The sequence below is a fragment of the Haliaeetus leucocephalus genome, unplaced genomic scaffold (assembly GCF_000737465.1).
Source record: "Haliaeetus leucocephalus isolate CR32 unplaced genomic scaffold, Haliaeetus_leucocephalus-4.0 Scaffold848, whole genome shotgun sequence".
Classification (NCBI taxonomy): domain Eukaryota; kingdom Metazoa; phylum Chordata; class Aves; order Accipitriformes; family Accipitridae; genus Haliaeetus; species Haliaeetus leucocephalus.
In genome coordinates this window covers 5171110-5194197 of record NW_010973284.1, presented here as the reverse complement: position 1 = coordinate 5194197, position 23088 = coordinate 5171110, and the positions used below count along the sequence as shown (strand labels likewise).

The window sequence follows — 23088 nt, the reverse complement described above, 5'->3', positions numbered from 1 at the left end:
CCGCTTGCTTCGTCAGGGCAACGATTCCCGCCTCGGCCGAGTCACGTCTCGTTTGCAGACCTCAGCGGTAATCACGGACATGCCAACGCTCACCGTTAACTTTGGAAGCGTGCCAATCGGCAATAACAGATAGCCCGCTCCGTGAGGGGAAACCAACTGCTCGGCCCATCTACCTGCGTTTTAAAAGTCCCAAGAAGATAAGACAAAATAACCTAACAAACGTTCCAGAAGGAAAATCCTGATCTGCTGGCAATGATTTACACAAGGCTCCTACATGATTTATACATTAAATGAACCAACATAATGCAGGAACCTATGGAGGGCCAGCCCTCATTTCCACAGGGACTGGATTTTTGTAAAAGTCATCGCATCTGGGAGGTGTAAAATTCTGCACGTGTGTTAATGCAGGAACCTACGGAGGGCCCGCTCTCATTTCCACAGGGACTAGATTTTTGTTAAAAGTCATCGCATCTGGGAGGTGTAAAATTCTGCATGTACGTAAGTGGTTCACGTACCACACCGAGGTTCTAAAAAACTTAACAACCTTCTTTTCAACAACGAAGTGCTGAGGTAGGTAGTTCATCCCAACGCTTACTAGAGCGGTGAAAATGCTTTCTATTTACCGATTGCAGACTCCTGCAAGGATACATGTGGCTTCATAAAAACCATACAAGACCAAATCATACAAGTAGCATTTATGGCCAAAAGACTTACCCAGAATGACTTGAAGAAGGAGGAGGCAGGTCAGGTGTTAGAACATAAAGACTATTATTTTTTGGCAAGTGTAGAGTTTTTAAAACAGTCTGAGGGGAGAAAAATCATTATAAATATAAAACATTCACCAATTCTGACACATTATTTAATTTCTTTTAATTATTGATACTTATTTACAATACCACCAAATATTTTGCTTTGAGATATACTTACGGTTAACTTCCCAAGATCCTTTTTGTAGGTGGCCGTGTTATATATAAAACCAACACAAACTAAAGTGATTTGTCCTGATTTTTTTTGCAACGTTTTAGTTTAAGAGTTCCTTGTATGCCACTCGAGACATCTAACACTGTTTGAAACTCACAATTCTTGCATTGTAATCCCCACCCACAGATGCTCAGTTTGAAACTCTGAACTCAGTTAACTGAAAACACAGTTGAAAACTTACACTATCATCTACATCTCCAGTCTTCCACCCTTTTAACAGCATTTTAGATGCAGGAATTTGAAGTTCATTTTCTAGAATATGTTTGATATCTCCTAAAGAGAAAACAAAGAAAATATATTAAATATACACACTTACTGCTTTATTTCAAACAGTACTGAGTTATACTTAAAAAACAAGAGCAAGGAAAAATTTGCTATGAAAACCATTCTTAGTCTAGTTACCCTTGTAACATACACTTCAAACAGTAAAGGACAAATGAAGCTCAAAAAAAAAAAAAAAATCACAGAAAGCGTGAACGTTTGGAGAGTCACATGAGGATTTCACGATTTGGACATATATTTGAACAGTTCTACACTGCGTATGCTAGACACACACATTTGCAGATGCATGCTATCTGGAGCAATGGACTTTGCCAGCAATAAAGAAGGTGCGTATTTTTGATACCTAATTCCATTATCAATAGTCCTAACCTAAAGAACTGGAGTGTTCATACAATTTAACTGCTCTGACAGCTTTTTCAATGTTTTGCACATTTCGATGCTCTCCTCTCCCTGTAGTTATTACAGTCATAAAATAATTCAGGCTGGAAGGGACCTCAGGAGCTCACCTAACCCAAGCCCAGCTCAAAGGTCTAATTAAACCAGTTTAGTCAAGGATTTGAACACCTCTAAGGATGGAAGTTTGACAACTTCTCCGGCCAACCTGTTCCAGTACTTCACCACTCTCACAACTTAAAAAAAAAAAAAAAAAATCCTTTCATCTAACAGGAATTTTCAGTGTTGCAAATTGCATCCATTGCCTCTCATCTTATTATCATGCACCTCCAAGAAGAATCTGGCTTCATCTTCTCTCTGTCCTCCTAGCAGGTAATTGTAGACAGAAGTAAGGTCTCTACCTCTCCCCTTCTCTCCCCCAGGCTGAATAAATCCCGTTCTCTGCACCTCTCCTCCTATGTTCCCATGTGCTCCAGTCCCCTGACTATCTTGCTGGCCTCTGCTCGACTCACTGCAGAATGTCAACATCTTCCTTGTACTGGGGACCTCAAAATTGGATGTAGTGCTCCAGATGCAGTCCCACAAGTGCTGATGAGAGGGGAATAATTTTTTTCCTGGATCCATTGGCTACACTCTTGCTAACACAGCCTAGGATGTGGCTGGCCTTCTTCACTGCAAGGGTGCACTTCTGATGCACCCCTAGATCCCTTTTTTTATAAAGTTGCTTTCTAGCCTGTCAGCCCTCAGCCAGTTATCAGATGGGATAACATGAAGTTATCCTATCCCAGATGCAGGACTTCAGCTTTGCTTTCTTTGAACTTCATGAGGCTCCTGTCAGCCCATTTCTCCAGGCTGTCCAGGGCCCTCTCAATAGCAGCCTTGCCCTTCAGAACATCAGCCACTTTCTCTGATCTGGTATTCTTTGCAAACTTGCCAAGAGCACTTACCTTAACAAGTAGGTTTTTAATAAAGACATTAAGCAACACTGGCCCCAGGATCAACCCAAGGGACATCCCCAAACTAGTAACTGTTCACCAGTCAGACTTTGAGCCCAGCAGTCCAGGCAATTATCTGTCTACCTTATCAGCCCACTTATCCAGTCCTTATCCTAACAATTTAAGAATACTACAGCAGAGTATGTCAAAGGCCTTACTAAAGTCAAAGTGACATCCACCATTCTCCCCTTGTCCACAGACCCAGTCATCAAATCATAAATGGCAAGTAACATTGATTAGGTGCAATGTGCCCTTAGCAAATCCACGCTGGCTGTTCCTAAATCACCTTCTTTTCTTTCCTGTGCTCAGAAAAGGCTTCCAGAAAGATTTTCTCCATAATCTTCCCAGGGACCAAGTTCAGCAATCACCATTTAACAGTAAGCTCACATTTTTCTTAGCCTTTCTTTTCATGCTGATGTACTTAGACAAGCCCTTCTAATCCCTCCGTCACTTCAGCTCCACCTGAGGTTTGGTCTTCCTAACTCCAAACCTGCATATCTAGCAACATCTCTGTATTCCTCCTGGGTAGCCCATCACTACCTTCCACCTTCTGTGTACTTTCTTTTTGCATTTAGCTTAGTCAGAAACTCTTTGTTCTTCTGTGCTGGTCTTCTGCCATGCTTGCTCCTCTTTCTGCATGTTGGAATGGACTGTTGTTGTGCTTTGAAGAGGTTGTCCTTGAAGATCAACCAGCTCTCTTAGGCACCTTTGCCCTCAGGGCACTCTCTCATGGGATCCTGCCAAGCAGATCCCTGAAAAAGCCAAAAATCTTCTTTCCTGAAGTCCACGGTTGAAATTCTACTATTTGCCTTGCTTACTTCTCTCTGGACTTGAAACACAATGCTGCCCTCAATCTTCATATGCCAAGATACAGACAGAAGTTCTACGTTGACTGCTTCTGCCCTACAGCTTAATCATTTATACCCGAAGGAAGTTAATAAGAAAAGAAAAAATAAAATACTACGGCTACGAAATTCTGATTTGATCAGACTTTTAGATCTGCTTTGCACAGATACCACTCAGTGCAGTGCTCTGGAAAACATGAAAGGCTAATCAGGAATTCAAACTAAGCACCACTAGGTGGCACCAGCCAATACCAAATCGGATGCTAAGAAGACAAAGATCAAAAGTTTCAATTTCAAAATTTCATCACAGACATTATGCTGCAGCACTGAAAATTGTTTTAATCAACTATTTCTTCATGTAGTTCCTTATTTTGATCTGTATAGACTTTTCACTAAAAAAAACAACCAAACAAACAAAACCCACAAAACCAAAACCACCTATTCTTCATCCTTAGCAAAAGTAAATCAACTCACAGTTTGGGGAAAGTAGAAAAAATAACATGCTCTGCAATACTAACAATAGCATATTTCTAACATACTGTTACAAAATGCATCAGTTTTAGGATAAAGATAATAAAATCATAAAAGAAATCTTTATTTGCAAAAACAAGTCAAACAAAAATTGAAAAGAATGCAACGATGCTCTTAAAATTCCTCTAAATCTTGTCACTAATCCTACACAGAAAGAGATGCCGTACTGATTCAAAAAGGAAATGCCAAGATCATCTGCTTGTTAGTAAACTGCATCTAGACTAATCCTACCCCAAATTAAATTTTCTTGCCTCAACTTAATCAGCAATCTCTATTTTGTTTCTGAAGCAAGTTCATCAAAAAACTAGATTTCAAAAAAAATTTGATAGATCACTAACTGTTACAATAGATTAGTGAAATTTTGCTTTTGTAAAGCTGCAAAGAGATTTGAAAATGGTTAGAAACTGTGGAGCCTGCTACTTCTGGGGGATTTTTTTCTTCTTTGAGGGGTTTTCTTTTGCTTTGTTTTAGGATTTGGATTTTTCGGGCTGGGCCTTTTTTGTTTGTTTTTGTTTTAACAATTTTACCACAATGGTTTTAATTTCATTTTTACAAATCCTTACCAACTGTGGAGCTGTCTTCAAGTACTACATCCACATTTCTGTCTCTGTACTCAACCCTGAAGTCAAGCATTCGAGGTTGTCTTTCCACTATTTGTCTAGATGGCACTACATGGCGAAACGCTGAGGATGAGGAAGGAGTTGAAGAAGCTGCTGTAGAATGACTTGTGGGGCCATACGCTGGTCCATGTAAAGTGTCTCCACCGTACTCACTGAAAGATATACAGATAAGAAGGTTTAAACAGAAGAGCTTGATATGTTTAAATAAAAGTTAGCAAAGCAAAATGAACAGTATTACTCACTCACTGTGGTCCACAGCACACACTTCTTGAATAAACTACACTGTCACATCTGAGAATGCTGTTTTGTTAATAATTAGAAAATAACTTTCGTATCAGCAGTATTAACATTTCAGTGACTCAGAAGTGCTATAGGAGTACAACTTAGATGACAAACAAGGATTTAAGCCATTATTGCAGTCTAAAGTTCACAATGTAATTAATATCAGAATTATCTTGAGAAGAAGGATTATTTCCTGTTCCAGGAGTGCTGTGACCATATAAAAATTGGCACCATGGCAACGACCAGCTTTCTACATCACTGGGCTAGTATCACATGGAAATGAAATTAAGAAATAAACCTTAAAATACTGCACACGTATTGGTATTTTCCAATACCAAATTAGTGGAAAACAAGTCAGATATGAAAATGGTTTTGTACTTAAGGTAAATAAATCAAGATAATGAGGTATATATTGCAAAAAATACCTAGAAGTACAACAGTCACGCAATGCTGAATTCTAGCTTGCCTTTAAGTTCAAAAACCCTTCGAGCCTCTTGGACATTCATATAAGGATGCCTCCAACCTGGTTCAAGGATACACCTAGCATTACAGGTCAGAATAAACTGGGAAATCCTCACTACCAAGAAGCACTTCATCTTCCTCAGTGAGATATACATAAGAAGCATGTAACTGGGATTAGAAACAAAGGTAACAAAACATGAAATTTAAGGGAGATTACTCCAGGTCAAAAAAACTATGATGTACAGAAATTAAATCTGGAAGGCAAGCAACTTCACAGGGCAAGCCTAGAGCTTTGCCTTGGAGATGTTCTTATCAGGAAGATTATCTGTGCTGGACAGTTACAGCATATCATGATGGAGGATGCAAGCTAATAAAACGTACGCACTGAAAGGATGCAAGCTGAGCAAAGAAGGATTTAGGAAATGCTGAGATTAAGTTGTCTCATTTCCATTCTTAAACAGGACTTATTTGAAAAATACATTCTGCCATTCTTGAAGATACCGTGAGATCTCTCAGTGGAAATGCTTCTTATAGCAAGTCAAATCTGTCACCTAGAGGAGACTTGAACTTAAAAAAGCATAAATGTGGATGGCATGCATATCACAGAAGTGCAGAAATTATACACAGCTATTGCAAATCCCATCATTGTGCCTTCCATATTTGAAAAGAAAAACATATTATGCTCATAAAACAAGGGGCTCCTTCACTTCTCACATCAGCAGGCTTAGAAGGATGAATTCCCAGCTACAAAGACCCACACTCAAAGACGCATGCTCAAAGGTCAAAGACCCATTTTAGAGGTCTAAACAGTACAGGAAACAGTCTTATTTTCAGGATTTAAAAAAGTATAAATACAGAGTGATATGTTATTGTCTTAAATCTGATGGCCAACTATGAATTAAGTACTATAATGATTCTGTTAACAGACCCAAGAAGCAATGAATATCCTGATTCTCAGGATTGGATTTATTTATTTATTTTAAACAATATAACTGAATTATAAAACAAAATGTATTTTTTTCCCTTCAATAAATTAACTTACTTCAAGTCCAGTTGTATTAATTCTATTTGATTCCACCACAAAAGGCATCCTACATATCTGACTGGCAACCTCTAATGGAACATAAAAAGCCTCACATCAGTAAAACAAGCCTCATCTGAAAACCACTGGAAACTAGGCTTCTACGTCTTGTGATTCTCCTTTTAAACCACTTCCATTGGAAGAAAAAGAAAAAAAAAAATATTTGAGACACATTTGACTGTCTAATCATTTCTAAAAATGAATAGATTAGTGGGGAAGAAAGCTGTAAGTGGACACTGGACCAGCTTGTTATCCAAGTCAGGCATAACTACTCCCCAGCTCCTTCCCCCTGACCAAATGGTTCCAAACATTCTGGTATTTTGAATGTAAATGCTTTGAGGGTCAGGACTTATTAACATAGGCAGAAAGAGTGCTCAACACAATCAAAACTTGATCTCAATGGACTAAGTAGACCTTACAGTAAATAAACATCTAACTTTACTGAGCAAATAAGGTTTTATCCTGAATCAAAAACTGACTCTACTTAATGACAGCTTTAGTAAGCATTGACAGAGATGCCAAAACACCATTTTACCTACATTATGTATCATTTTTCATCATTAAAATAAACTTTCTAAAATAGTACATTGAGTACTTTTCTAAACAAAATTTTAAATGCTATTTTACTGTCTTTCTCAAGTAGCTCAATTCCTGTTCTGCTGTTTTCAACTGCCTCATCAGCACTTAGGAGCTCATGCTTCAGTAACTTCAAGATATCCAGGCATCAGTATACAAGCCAAAATTTAATTCAAAAGCTGAAAGAAAATCAGTAAAGCTACTTTTAGAAGGGAGCAACCTTACTTTATCTAACACAGTATCTGCTGCCTGTAATTCAATTTAAAAATAATAAAAGAAAAGAAACCACAACAAAAAAGCCTACAGAAATACAAATATTTTTGGCCAGGGACAGGGAAGCATGGACTATCAATACCTTTAAAAATGCATAAGGAAAAAGAAAATACTTAGCCAGGAACATCTGTGGATCTGCCCTGCAAATTTTTAGATCCTGGGGGGGGAAGGGGAGTAGAAAGTCCTGACATCCAAGGAAGCATACCAAAATCCAGTCTTAGTAAAGAGACAACCCTGCACAGAATGACTCAACAACCAATGAATTCAAAATAAAAATTAACCAATTTGAATAGGTGTTCAAGTTGGTCCTCCATCAGTATGGGAAAACTTGAATGTTAAATCAGCTTTGCCAGGAATAGAATTTGTGGCTCCAGAAACTGCTTTAAAAGGAGAATTACATCATCTTCTTAGGATTCAGGAACAAAAACTGTAACTATTACCCAGCATCATTCCCCGTGTGTACTACTCCAGCTTTCTGTGCTTACCTTTGTAGAATGCCGTTTTCTTGTGGTATTACACCATTTATAGCTGCCTGAAAAGAGAAAAGAAATTTTGAGTCAAGCATACAGAGCAACAAAAATAAATCAGAACCTCTATAACATGTTTTGAAGAGTGATTAGCTTGCTTTACAATGTGCCATAAAATGTTCTCCATTCAGTGAATATTCTTGGTGAATGACACTGTCATTAAAGTACCTACATAAGATAAAAACCATATCTAAGTGAAAACGAACATGAACTGAAGCTCAGACTCCTATATGCACGCAATGGATATCCCAGGTGGAATGCATGGGAATAAACTGCATGGCCCACGCTCAGTAAATCTAACACTTTGTACACTTGGTACATACATAGTGAACATATTGCTTTCAAATACATCGAGCTAACTGTGCACAGACAAGGTAGCCAGACAGCACATACACAGAAAATCTAATGTTTCCCAGAAGTATCAGACCTGCACAAACCTATAAACCTGCACAGCTGCACACACACTGCATGCTGCAGCCCTGATGTGTTCAGGAATTGCTGAAGTCCACGCAAACGGCTACTCAGCAGCACACGTTGCCTCCATCACACCTACACCTTCTCGACAGCCTGCCTCTAGCTCACACACACAAAAATACATCTAGCTTCTTAAGAGTCCTCGTGTGCCAGGGAATCACAGAAATGACTACCCCCAAAATTCAAACAATCTTCAGGTAGAAAAGGAAGTATTTTTTAAGTAAGGTTTATGCGGTTAAATATCCCATGCTGTCCAGAACATCAGAATAAACAAAATACAACTTATAGGTGTATAAGTACAAACCTGGCAAGCTGCATTCAGATTTGTTCTTATTGGAAATTACAGAGTTATTACCTATAAAAATATCCTTATGAATTCTCTCTCACATTAAAATGCAGCATTTTAAAAATAGCCACAACATATTCCAGTTGCAAATTTGAAACTCCATTTCTGACAAAATTGTCACCTCAGCCTGTTACAGCATTGCTCCATTCTATGTTGCAGAATATTTTAATGCATTTCCAGCACATCTGATGCTGTAGAAGTTTGTATAACTTGGAAACTGTATGTAAGTCAGGATGAGGGAAAAACTTGGAAAGCCAGTAAGACTCTCTTCAACAGTATTTGGAAGACAACTTATTTCAGACTGCTTCATACCACCAAAAATGTGTTTTAAAATCATCTCATTGCTAGGATTTTTCAGATTTAAGGAGCAGTGAAAGTGGCACCATGCGAGTTGGTGAAGATGACTTACACATTTACTCCTCAGCTGATAAAAATTTGTTCTGATTATTGTTAGAAGATATGGAAGTAAAGATGTCAGAACCCTACCTAACTTCAGACTTTCAATCCTAGCCCAGCAGTGGGCAGATAAGGTGGAAGAGCACAGGAGGGAATTTGATAAGGAATGAGAAAGAACTTAAAAAAAAAAAAAAAAGAGAGAGAGAGAGAGAGAGAAAAAACAGACCTCAAAAAAATAATTCTACTTCTGCTCTTTGATGATCTTTGTAATCACTATTGTGTTCACAGGTACATATTTGTTAGGCTTAACAGTGAAATTAAAGAGAGACTGTAGCATCCCACTAATCTCAATTTTCTGCTGTACCAGCAGTGATTCATGCATTTCTACTATCACAGCTTCTAATAACCACTCTCCTATGCCAGATATACCTGACCTGTTGGCCAGAATACCTGGTGAATGAGTGTCTGGTCCCTGATGAAGAAGGGAATGCTGATGTTTAGAAGCTCATAGATTCCCCGGTACTGCAGGAGGACAAAGTCGTATATTGCAACTGATCAGTTGGACAGTCATCATCTATCAACGTAATTTTTACAAACTGACATTTAAAAAAAAAAAAAGCAACTTACTTAAGTGCTTAATAAACACAAAAATAGACAAAAATCAAGATTTAAATGCTATGGTTTCTTTTTCTCTGAATATATAAACATGATTTTTTACAATTTCCATTAATAGTTAAGGCTACACAAAGTCAAAAAGTATTACTGCTGAACTCAGCTAAGTAACTATGATATTGCAATAACATTTATCATATATTTAGAAACAAATATTGCATAAATAATAGCAAAAAAGCAGACAAGGAAAAGGGTCACAGGTATCTATAAACTACAGCAACTATGCACGAGGCTGTATCAAATTACAGTGAAAACAAAGCTTCACACCAGATCAGTTTTTAAATCAGTTTATCCACCGTGCATGGCAATAGTCAGTGGTTTCTTTTTAACAACATCTCGTTTATCATTGTGGTTTTGCAGTTGTACATAGCTCTTGATCACGTTCATCTAATGAACCTCCAGGAAAAAGTGGGAGGTTTTGGTTTGTTTGGGTTTTTCTAGATTGGCTTCCCCCCACCATACTCTTCAGCAACATACATTTCATTCCTATCAATCAACAGGTAAATTTGTTGAAAGACAAAAATATCCTTTATTTTGCATCTGTAGGATACAGAGAGCAAATACAGGGTTTTGTACCACAGGACCTACACTAATAATGATCTGTTGGTGCAAGAGAATTCTCTCTACTCAGCAAAAAAGAAGCTGCTTCAGCTATGAAGAAATATAGCACAGCATGGCATTTCCACACTACTTCTGTCAAAGCTCATGTCTCAGCCTCAGAGGATTGAAGCAGCTCAAACTTCTTCTAAGCGTAGTTAGAGGGGTTAAACACGACAGAGGCTCCAAGCTATTTTCTTTAAAACTGAATAACTCGCTTGTTCACGTCTCCAGTTTTGTAAACTTGATGACATTTAAGGGGCACAGCAGTAAGAAAAAACAGCAGCAGCATTATGTACTTTTTTTGATGGAAAGACCTCTATTAACCACACTGTAAAAATGAAGAGTCTGGACACTATTTGTTAAGCAAGATGGAAGACTAAAATTACGTAGACAGCAAATGGTAGCAGTGCACATGTAGATATTGCATAAATATTAAATATCCATGTTCTTACAAGACATCTATAAGTAGATCCTGCAAAGAAAATAAGAAAAAGGAACAACCATCTGCTTTAGAATTTCATAGGAGGAAGGTTGTGACTATAAAAAAAAAAACTAAAAAAAGAACAAGTTCTTAAGGCAAGGTCTGTTCCAGGCTCTTCTTCCCCACTCTCAGTCCCCTTTGAGAGGGGATCAGATCTCTATAGTTAAGCAAACATTCAAAGTTATTAAATTTTTTTGTTTTTCCAAACAGGGATCATTTGATCATCAAAAACAGCCTGTGTGACTAATATACAGTAATTAAAAAGATGTATTACCCTTGAAACAATTTTAATAACAGGTGCATTAAATCTATTTGTGGGTTATTAAATATGAAGATACCGTGTCTGGCTCAGAAAATTTATTCAGCTTCCAATAACCTGTTGCTGAGACTGCTACCAGGGAAGTAGCACTCCATGCTTATGCTGTTCTCACACTGTTTATCCATGAGTGTCACTGCTGGATACTGGGTACCACAGCTACAACAGGTATTTGCCTTTTCTAATGCTATCACTATTTAAAGAGCAAAGCTCACCTTAAATCGAAAATTATAGAGGTTTCATAAGATTTTTTCCCAAAGCCAAGAATCTTAGGTGTGTCTCAGTGCTATCCATACACAAACTCTGCCATAACGCTGTTCAAACTTGGAACAGAGGAATAGAAGCCAGGACATAATTATTGTTTTGATGACAACATTCAAACAACAACCAGGCCCACAATTTATTTTAGGAAACTATAAGCCAAATTTAGTTATCCTTGATTTATACATTTTGTTTAGAGATACCAGTCATATATCCAGGATTTTAAATACTTTATTTAAGACTTTATTAAGCACTGCATGACCTGATCTAACTGGACCTACTTTGGACCAGACTGACATCCAGAAATAACTTCCAATCTCAAGCACTCTGTGACTCCTTCATCCAACAGTATAGGATATATTGATAAATGTTACTGAGAATCCTGTTCATTTAAATGAATGGGAAGACCTGAGAAGGATATAATACTGGACTGATGAGCGCCAATTACAACAGTTCAAAGTAACATACTTTTTTTGGTGTTTGTTTCAGCAACAAGCTTCCAAATTTTAGTATCAAAATCTATTAAATCCAACATTTTTGTTTCCTGCAAATATAGGAAACAATAAAGCAATACAGTTAATGAGAGGTTACCAAATTCATTAATAGTTTGGGCAACCCAGAAACTCTGCGGTATTCTACAAAAAGACTGAAATTATTTAAGTGCCTCAAGAACATTGTGAAGCAGACTGTGAAATGTAAAGCTTTTCCTCAAGGGAATATTAACTTAAACAGATTAGTCAGTTCTGACTAAACATGACTATCTTCTAGGAGTACTAAACAGTGTTAGAGAGAAAACCAAGAACCACCATTTCTTAATAATCTGATGAAGCAACAATGTTGATGACTTCTCCCAAAATACACAATTATAGTACTAACCATCTAAAACCAATTAAGCACATCTTAGAGTGACTCTTGTCCCAAGGGAATGAGGGTCGTATGAACAATTATGGAAAAACTGTGGTATTTTAAATAGCACAAACATTAAACTCCTGAGTTTAAAATACTCGGCATTATCACTAAGTTTGAAGATGGACTGGGTTTGCCAATCATATTATTTAAAAGCAGAGGTCTACATATACTGATTGTATATTCAAACGAAACAGGGAATTCCTTCCTCTTCATAAACTACAGATGGGAAGTAGTTTTTAAATTTCCAGAATTTAAAAGTGATTTTTAAATGAATTATCTTAAGAGTTAAAAGCAGGCCCAGGCAAAAGTGCAGTTAAAGGCTTTTGGAGTGGGTGAGGTGGGAGAAGATCTTCCTCCATGGCCACATCTCGTTCCCTCTCCTTTCCAATCTCCATACCCCATGATGGTTTCGGCCGACAGATGCAGACCCCTATCCTAGATATAGATAACTTAAAAGTTTTGCCATTCAAACCTCTACCCCAATGAAGAGCAAGAGCTTTTACAAAGCACAGTATAAGATCAACTTTCCAAAACAGGGTATTAGAAAACACATCTCTAAGCAAAAGAAGAAAGCAAGTTCAAGTAGCGTGATGCTGGAAGAACAACCCTTTCAGAAGAAGAGGCTAGAGAGTTGTAAATACCGTGCACATGTGAAAGCTACATGAGTTTCATTGAGGTAAATAACCATATCAGCCTAATGCAACCAGTACAAATTTATGTATGTCAGCTCACACAGAATTTTAAAAGCCTTATTTGGGTTTGACCGAACTCAGCAAGACCACTTCAGTCTACTTAATAAAGCCCACTCAGAGCTTTACATTCGTTTAGCTAAAAATTGAGAAGGTTTACATTAAACAAACACAATATGCAGATGAGACATAGACACAGGGTAATAGGAACAGCCATAGCAGATGATTTAATCCAAAATCCAAAGACTTCCAACCAAACAGTATCAACTGCTTCAGAAATTCACAGGGAAACATAATGGAGTAATTTGCTCATGGGGCATTTTCTTCCAATGCCTCAATCTTCTGTAGGTCTGACACATTCAGATTTCTAGTAATTACAATTTTTTTGTTGTATTCCACTTAATGTAATAGCCTCATAATCCACATATTTAATTATTTCTATGAAATTCAGTAAGAGCTTTCTTTGATGAAAGAATTCATTTATTATGACTTTCAAAAAAATCTACATTCTTCCCCAAATGCTACAACTCAGATTTTGCTTTTGGTTTAAAATGTCTGGTAAGCTAAAAAAACAAAGTTCTGCATTTTGTGTCTTTCCTGCTCATTTTGCCTTTTCTTCCTATCATACATTTAACATCTCCTTGATATAAAAAAAATTTCTCTCAAATCACAAATTCAGAAAGTTTACCCCATACTGTTTTCTACATTAGCAGAAGTAAAGACAGCTTACCATCTTAGAGTAAGGGGTGCTAGCAGCTTTTAGGACTATATTTTGAAATATAACCAGAAAATGGTGTTTTGTTGTTTCACACTACAAAACAAATAGAAGCCTATTTTAATGTTTGACTGACCCTTTCAGCATTTAATCTTAGATTTATTTGTCAGTCTGATAACACAAGTGAATATAAGATCAAAACCTACATACAAAACCTCACTATAGAGGGAGAGATGACACACAAGACAAACGTACTGTGGTTTTGATTTCTGTAGAATTAAAAAAAAATATATAACTTATATTTTGGAAATATCAGCCAGTATTCCTCTGTGCTATCAATCCATCCTGCTGAGGGTCACTCAAGATTTGTTGAATTTAAACAAATTAAACATGTTTTTTTAAAAGCTAAAAATGTAATGAAATATACTAAAAGGCCCTCATTAAGCAATCTATAATAAACTAGAAAAATTATTTCTTATCTTCTGTATTTTGTGATATGTTTCCACAGCATCAGAAGGGTCATTTATACTACTCTGTTTACAATTGTAATCCCATTGCTATTAATTCTACTCCTAATTTGGGCTAAATGTGATATTCCCCCTGAAATACAATATTCTTACTCTAATTTTGTTGTTTTCACATGATAAATTGCTTATCCTAAAGATTTAAAATCCATTATTCTATTTGGTATTCAAACAAAATAAATGGATGATAAAACTCTAAATGCTTTGTACAATGGGGAGCTTAAAAAGAAAAAAAAAAAACCAACAGGAAACAAAACCCAAAACTGAACAAATGTTATCCAGAGTGGAAAACCAAATAATTAAATGATAAGGTTAAATGATAAGGGATAAAGGAAAGCATTAGTGAGACAAAACATGCATGAAAAGACCAACAAAGCAAAAGTGAATTTTAAATTGCTTCCAAACTATAAATCTCCATGACAAAGGAACATACTTTTATATACAACAGTAAAGCAAAACAGGAGAAGCGCAAAGATTTATTAGTTCCTTTTGAGCACAGAAGTATTTCTTACAGTGAAACTAGCTTGCAGGGTTCTACTATATGCATATATTTTGGTAATAAAGTAAATGTTTTGAAATAATGCTCCCCTAATAACTTTATTTTTAGCAAATACTAATTTGGGCTTGTATTTTCAACAGAACTGATGATAACAGGTAATGCCAGATGTAGACATGTCAAAACATTCGTTCTGACCTGCTGATACTGTGATTTCAGGAAACTGAATAAAAAGTAAGTAAGACTATGCATAGGCTTTTCTTGTGATCACTTTATAACAATAAAAAAGTAGGAAATTCGGGAATAAACAGAAGTTTTACTAACTGATGCTGACAAAAACTTACTGCAAGTATTAGTCAAATACTGCAGTCAATCTGGATTAATAAAATAAAGGTTTACTGAAATCAGCTGTAATGCAATCACTTCTTTCTGCCTCAAGACATTGAGATTGTATTATGAGATTCCCAAGCAGAAGAACATGGTTTCTGTGCATCTTTGTGCAACTATCAAATCTTGCCTGTTACAAGCAAGCCCTGCGATGCGTTATTCTAAACAAGAAATTCCATAAAACCTTCTGCAGAAATACCAATTATTTCAGACTAGAGGCTTTTTACAGACAATGTACACTATTGCCTTCCTACATACACAGCTACTTTGAAATCATTACTTTAACAAGTAATGATTGCTATGAGTTCAAGTTATAAAAAGTATTATTTGGTTTGGATTTTTAAATGAATGCAATCATATTTAAATAAAAAAATTGCTAATTGTGCCCCAGCAGTAACAGAAGCAACCTCTACCTTTGTTATCTTTGGCAGACTTTTCAAGGCAAAGAAATGAGTCAGCTTTTTCCTGTAGCTTGTGTTATACTTGCTGGCGTTTCCCCAGCTTTGCAAGTCACAAAGTATTTCCAAGTGCTAGACGTGAAGTTACACCCACAAAGTTTTTACAGAATGCCAACATTCGTCCCCATCGTGGTTAAAATTTAACCAAAAGCTGTAATTGAACTACAATGAAATGTCTTCTATGCATTCTGCTTTATTTCAGCTTGCTTTCTTTACAACAAATATACTTCATGAAAAGCTGCAAAACAATAGAATTGCTAATAAAGCAAAAAATTAACATTTCATCAAAAAAATGCCACATGAATATATTCCTACAGATGATTCACTTCATCAGCAAGACAGCACGCGTTGAAATAGTTTACAATTAGCACTCTAGATGTGGTTTCCCATTTCTCCCTACTTCTTTGGTGGCTTCAGCAAATTTTTTCCTGTAGTTCCTACAACATGCCGAAATGCACTAGGAAGCCTTTCAACAGTTAGATATACTTCTATAACCCTGAGAAAAAAAACCACATTTTGCACAGTTCTTCAATTTTACACTGTCATTGCATAATTCCCCAAACAAAGCACAATCTCAATAATAAATTCATAAATAGATGTATTTCCCTAGCATAATGAAAATAAATAACCTAAACGGATTTATAAGCAGCTTATGGATCCGTATCTATCTGAGCTGAAACTCTATTTCAGCAGGAATAAAGAAAAATAACCTACTCTGAACTGTCCACTCAAAACTCATTCATATAGAAAGGGAGAGGAGTAGACCATGATGTGTCCGCTACTTTGACACACATATATGTTAACGTCACAACTTTTTACACTACCACTGCTTCACCTTCTAACTTAACAGAAAGGAATGCCTATGTTTAATATCAAACATACTTTGTTACTCCTTAGAACATAAAGCTAGACAGCAGGACAGTCAGATAAAACTAAGGCTATGCCTGAAAAAATATCTATGTACTGAACTCCCACATTTCTACCGCTCTCCTAATTATTTTATGTAAATTTGAATGACAACACTAAAATGTACAGGTTGGGAATAGCCACCCCATGACAACATACTTTTTGTTCAGTCTTAAAAAAATTATTATTTTTTAAAAATCACTCATCATTCTAACATACTAGCTCTTAGCAAGTACTACCAGGGATGAAATCTCAGGACACAAGAAAACTCAAACAGTCCTAGAATTACTGCTTACAGACTAAGGCCCCCTCATTGAAAAGCTGTAATAACATGAAACATCTTATACGACAGTTTTCAAACTACCCTAACCATAGTCAGCAGACTGCCTAATCACTAATGCATAATAAAAGAATAATTATGCAAGATTTAGCTTAAAAGTTTGGAAACCAGAAGATCCCAAGCCAAAGTATGTAACCTACAACTCATCTCACAGTATTTCTCCTTATACCTCTTGACAACCTACACTATACTGCTGGCACTGCAGCAACCCAGGTCTTCCAGGACCAGCTAAGAAGAGTTTATTTAAATAAAACCAGGACAGAGCTGTTAAAGATATTCAACAGTATTATAAGTAAATCCATTTTTTAAATACTCTGCTTTGAAAGCCTGAGTGGTCTAGATGACTTCTAGCTTCTGTGGTAAAATCTTTCACAGTTCAGGTTTACTTGCAAAATAGTCACAACATTGGCATGGATGCTGGTTCTTAAATTAAATAATCTACTTTATTTTTCTCCTACTCATATATTCCCAGCATGACTCCATGACAGACTAATCACTTGTCAAACACACGTTTATAAGATGCATGCAATTTTCAGTTCAACTAGTCACAGAATAATATACTACAAACTACTTACAGATACCTCATTACCAGCTACTTCACTATTAATATATTCTAGAAATTTGCTCTTAAATTTGAATGTCTCAGGACAAATTAACGCTAAGGAATCTTCATAGATATTGTCAATACAGAAGTACCAGCCTCTGAAAATAAGTATTTGTAAAACATGAGGCGGGTGGTTAATGCATACATATAGGTACAGCAATACTATCAGGCACTACTGTGATCTCAGGTGCCACTTTTTGGTTATTCTCAGAACACAAACCTCTCTATTACAAGAAATGAGAGTCTTTTTCCATGAACAGAAATCTAAACTTATTAGTCCCGTTGCTTGTTTGATCACTGTGCAAGAAAAACTTAAGGAAAGGAGCTTATTTCTTAAGTAACTAAATTCCATCTGTAATTTGGAAAGGAGAGACACAGCTCACTCTATAATGTTGACAGCAAAGTTTTACCTAAAAATCTCCTCCACTCTCTTTCTGTCCAGACATTATAATTTCATATGCATCATCACAGCAACATGGCTACAAAATACAGCCATAAAATACATAATCACAATCCTGCTGTTATCCTCCAGTGAATAAAGCAGGCGTTTTCTATTAGAAAAATTAAAATCTATAGTTCTGAAACAACATAAACTATTTTAGATTAATATAAACCCCTTAGTGTCTAGAAAACTATCTACTATATTGCAAGTTAACCATTACATTTGCTAAAATTGTGAAGGGGTGAAAGGTACGGATTTCTTCACAGATACTGAAGAATTGTTCCAGTTTAACAGCAACAAAAGGGTCCTCATCTAGAAGACACTTTGCCCAAGCTATACCAGTTTTACCCTGTGGGAAATATATACACCCCATTACACCTTCTTTCAATCAGCAATGTAAGAATTAGCCCCTTCTGATGCAATCAACAAAACTGCAAAGCATATATGAAACAGCACTAAAGAAAACACGTTTAAAGCCATGACTCTTAACTGCCTTAAATAAAAAAAAATCCTTACCTCCTTGAGAGCTATCAGTTTTTTCATCCTCTCAAATTTGAACGACAAAATAATTCATGTATTTAACCCTAATTCATGGTTTCCATAACATTGCAAGCTGCACATCCCTTTGCCTCAATCCACTTAAACATGGTAGACCAAAATGAGCCCTAAATACAGTTAGTCACCTACTAAACAAATGATTTTATAATGTTAATATTTCAGTAGTGCCTTGAAAATAGGAGAAAAGAATGACACTGCACAGCACCAGTTTTCTGCAGTGAAAGCTCAAGTCTTCCCAAGCTGTGAGGCTGTCAAGACTTTTTCTGTGAAATAAGCACCATGTTTCAGCAGAGGAGTAATTTAAAGAAATTAAACCTGTTTTCACCAAATTCCTCAAACAATCTTTCTCAGACAAAGCTTTGCCCTGGTAAGGAGACCCAGTAATTTCCTCAGGGGTGGGGGAAGAAGATTTAGTATTTTTTACACATTTACCTGCCTTAGGAACCAAAAAAGAAAAAGACAGAAATAATTCAAAGAAACCAAACATCTCTCTGGGTCTGGCACAAAATTTAGCTATTATTTCTGGGGTAAAGTACATTTTGAGAGTTGTTTTTGTACCTGAAGAGTCCCAGGCAAGATCCATGAGAATTAATAAAGTTTTGGGATAGCAGACTACAGATGAGGAAAAGAATTAATTTTAATTTTCAAATCTTTCACTACAGACAAGCCAGAGACTGCCCCCTTCCAAGGCTCTTTATTTACAGGGGAACACTGTGAAACTTGAGATTCTTGGATATTTACACAATATCAGCAGCTACAGCATTGATTACAGCTTTCATGGGTTTCCTTATAAAAAAATCACAAGTTACGGCAATGTTAACACGATCCAAGCAGTGTTTCTCAACCTCTTTTGAAAGTGCAAAGGGTCATACAAATAAGACCAAATCCAAAGACCACCTAAGTTTTTTGGAAAAAAAAAATCCAAGGGACCAACCTATGTAATAAAATAATAGTTTTATTCAAAACAATCAAAAGTTTAAAACACACAAGTTAGACATTTACTACTTTTATTCTCCCTTTAGTGTGTTTGTTTCCTTGCTTGCATGTGTCAGAATGTGTATACGACATTTTTATTGGGTTTGGCTCCTTTTTATTTTGAACTGTAGTTGCTCTGTTGACCACTTTCTGATGTCTAACAGACCACTTGCAGGCAACGGACCAAGATTGATGCAGAGACATAACAGGATCAATTGCAATTTGTGCTCTCATCGAAGTCATGTGAAATGACCATCACAGTGGCGATATACTGAACACTTTCCTGCATCACCTGAGGTATCAACTATTGCTGTTAAGTCTCAGAAGAAAGTTTGGATTTGGTAGGACCATGAAGACTGGGCTCCCTTGCTGCTATCAGAGGTAATCTTCCTTCCCTGAAGCACATTACTGAGGTGACAAAGCAGCACTCTTATTCTGCGTTCTGCAAGTAGAGAATCTTAATTTCCTCCATATCAGTTTGGGTGTTTCAGTTTGGGTTTTTTTTTTATAGGTGAACATGCATACAGCTATGTGGAAAGCCATACCATGTTTACAACTGCCTATAGATCTCCACATTTCATATGGTCTTCAATGTGGAAAATATACCGAAAGGAAACATCTGTTTTATGTGAGATGAAGGCATTCAAAAGTAAATAAAAACAATTAATTTAATAATCATGGGTTTTTTAAGAATTAGGTAGTCTTCTGTGCTACCACCCAGCTGCATAAAATACACAGCATGCATCTGAGCTTACTCAAAGACACAGAAATGTCACTCTGAGAGCTGCAAAAAGCTGGAAATACAAAGAATGAGAAATCAAATTATTTTTGCAAGCAGGGATCCCCAATTTAACAGAAAGTACATTACAGACTTCCAAAAGGGATTTCTGTAGTCCTTTGTAAAACAGAAGTTTGTATACAATTTAACTGTGTCCTACTAGAAGAGATTAATGCTGCAGTTGGACACACAAGAAACCTGCAATTCCTGTATTTCCTGGAGAACAGGCACCATGCCCACAGGACACTCACACCAGCGGGATGCCCGTCCACCGACATTACTTGTCATTACCTAACTCAGAGCTTCCTTCTTCCTTAGCTCTGCTGGCAACAGGATTTTGAATGCTGTCCAGGCAACGCAGTGCAGTAACAGCAAGCATAAACTAACTGAGCTGACAATAACATGTTCGACAGAACACTAAGATCCAGACGAGAACACCTGTCTGAAACAAAAACTTTAAAAGCTCCTTAAAAAAAACTGGGATACAAACCTCTGGTTCCCACAGGCAGATGTGACTGTTCATTTGACCACAGGGAGAATGTTATTAATACACAGATAAGCCCATGTTCCTAACAGTGAAAATCCCTCAGATCTAGTCCTAATGAGAGGAGCACACCATGAACTTCTCACTAGTCCCATAGCGAGTGCTGTCAAATGTGTGCCATATGCAGTATGTAACTCTGAAGTAAAGAAAACAGCAGGTCAACAATACAAGATAAAAGGGGCCAATGTGATGAACACGATCACCATAATGTCTAGTCCTCGTTCGCCAGCCACTGAAATACAGCCCACTTGGAATGAAACTAGAGAGCTGCTAAACATATGACAATACTGTCCCACATTTAAGGAAAAGAAATGGCCATGTGCCAAACTTAAATTAATCACCTAGTTTCTGGAGGCAGGCTAATTCAAATCGATTGAAAAAAAATGTGCAAAGAGATACCACATCAAAGCCTTTGCAGGACAAACCAGTTAGAAAAACAGATGAAAGACATCATTAGTGTATTAGTTTTTACCAACTTGTACCAAGATTTACTACACATTATAACAAAAGAACTAAGTTAATTGTTTGAAAGCAATAAAAGATACAAATAATAGATTGTTGATAACTGTCAAGAGCCAATAACCCATTTTCTGCCTAGAATGCCATCTAAACTGGCACGTCCAACAGAAATATAAATGAAAAATTGCAAAGCCCTAGCACATTTTTCTCAGTTCAATTTTTTGTTTGTTTTTTTTAACGTCTCTCTTTCCGAAAGACAACATTACATAGAAGTAAATATAAATATATAAACAAAATAGGTACTTACATTAAAAAAAGAAAAATCCTGTCTGACAAATAATGACTATTTTTTAAGACGTTTTAAACAGCAAGATGCAGCAAAATCTTCTGCGTAGCTTATCCATTCAAAAGAAAAAACTATAATTGAGAGTTGAACCTTTATAAAAACAGATGTTCGAAATATACAATTGCTCTTTCCAAGGTACAGAAACGCTTTTTGTCAGCTGACTCTTGGAAGCTGTGTATGACAGGAACTACAAGTCATCACATTTCCAGGTGCACGAAACTGCTGGTTTTACTGAAGTTATACTGTGCTTTGAGCCTCTACCAGAATACAGAATAACAAAGCCAAGTATAGCAGGCAGGAAGGCACAAAGGTCATTTTAAGAATATCTTCTGAAAATAAAAAACAGGCTTTTTTTTTTTTTTTTTATAATCATTATACATACGTTATAGTGAAGTGAATATGGGATAAACACCAGCCCCTCCTTTATTTTGATGAAATTTATTTTTTCCTTAAAGTGATGTTAAGCACATTACAATGTCTATGGGGAAAGACATAAAATAAAATAAAAGTAATTTTAAACCAGTGAACAGGAGTAACAGAAATTGTCATACTGGAAAAAGCAGAAAATTAAGTGTGGTGAATCCTGCTTTTCATTCAAAAAACCTGTTCTGATTACCAGTACAGAACATAAAGTCATGATATACGTAAAGGATTTGAGTTTTTCATTAAATTTGTGAAAGGTACAGAAGACCAGGTTTCATGTGCAGATGCAAGCATTTGATTTCAGGAGAGCAAAGAGCTATCACCTATATAATAACCTCATATATACAAAGGTCCATATTGCGTAAGGTCAAGTAGATTATAAATTCTTGCATTAATGGGTCATTTCCTTTAAATATGTACCATGATTGGAAACATTTCAACAGACACATAGTTGGGATTTTTCATACTTTTATTTTATTGTTTTTATACAACGTTTAAGATACATTTATACTGTCACTCTTACCTTCAAATGCCAAAACAGAAGGCCATAGTTTAAATGGACAAGCTATGAAACCATCAGACTTTACAATGGACAGAAATTCCTAACTTCTGCTTCCTCAGATATTAAAAATGGTTGTAAATTAACAGAGCTCAAAGAAATGACACTCGGGAAATAACATATCAGCAATCTTGGCAGGCTTAAGAGAGTTGGATCCATTTATTGCAGAACAGTTTCATAAAGATGAAGGCCTGAAGAGATCATTATATTATCTATTGTTGATCTTCTCTATCTCACAGAACATCTGAAACGTTTCATCTAGTAATTAGGCTACAGTGTTCTAATACAGAAAAAATCCTAAGCTGCTATATATGCAGCAGACCACCACAAAGGCCAAGTGGGGAACTAATTATTGGCAAGATCAGACTTCATGATCCCACTAGGCAATTCATACACTGTTACTGCATATGAATTCTTCTGCAGCACTCTCATGATCAATTTGATTTTAAGCACTTGAACAAAGCTTAGGAACCAAACATTTATGAAAGACAGTTTCCTATGTCACTTCAAACAGCTAAAACATGATTTGAACCCTGTAAAACATATACAACTCTGAGACATTTAAATCCAATTTATTTAGCT

At 36.4% G+C, this 23088-nt stretch overlaps 1 protein-coding gene across 1 annotated transcript in view; it reads right to left on the bottom strand.

The window, feature by feature from the left end:
* Window positions 1-710: 710 nt before the first annotated feature.
* Window positions 711-23088, bottom strand: part of LOC104841031 (FAS-associated factor 1-like) — a 43624-nt gene continuing 21246 nt past the window's right edge. Inside the window, exons 3-6 of the mRNA XM_010582402.1 lie at window positions 7807-7853; window positions 4591-4799; window positions 1163-1254; window positions 711-803 (exon numbers count right to left, since the gene is read on the bottom strand). Coding sequence (XP_010580704.1) covers window positions 711-803; window positions 1163-1254; window positions 4591-4799; window positions 7807-7853 — 441 coding nt within the window. The remainder of the gene's footprint in view (window positions 804-1162; window positions 1255-4590; window positions 4800-7806; window positions 7854-23088) is intronic.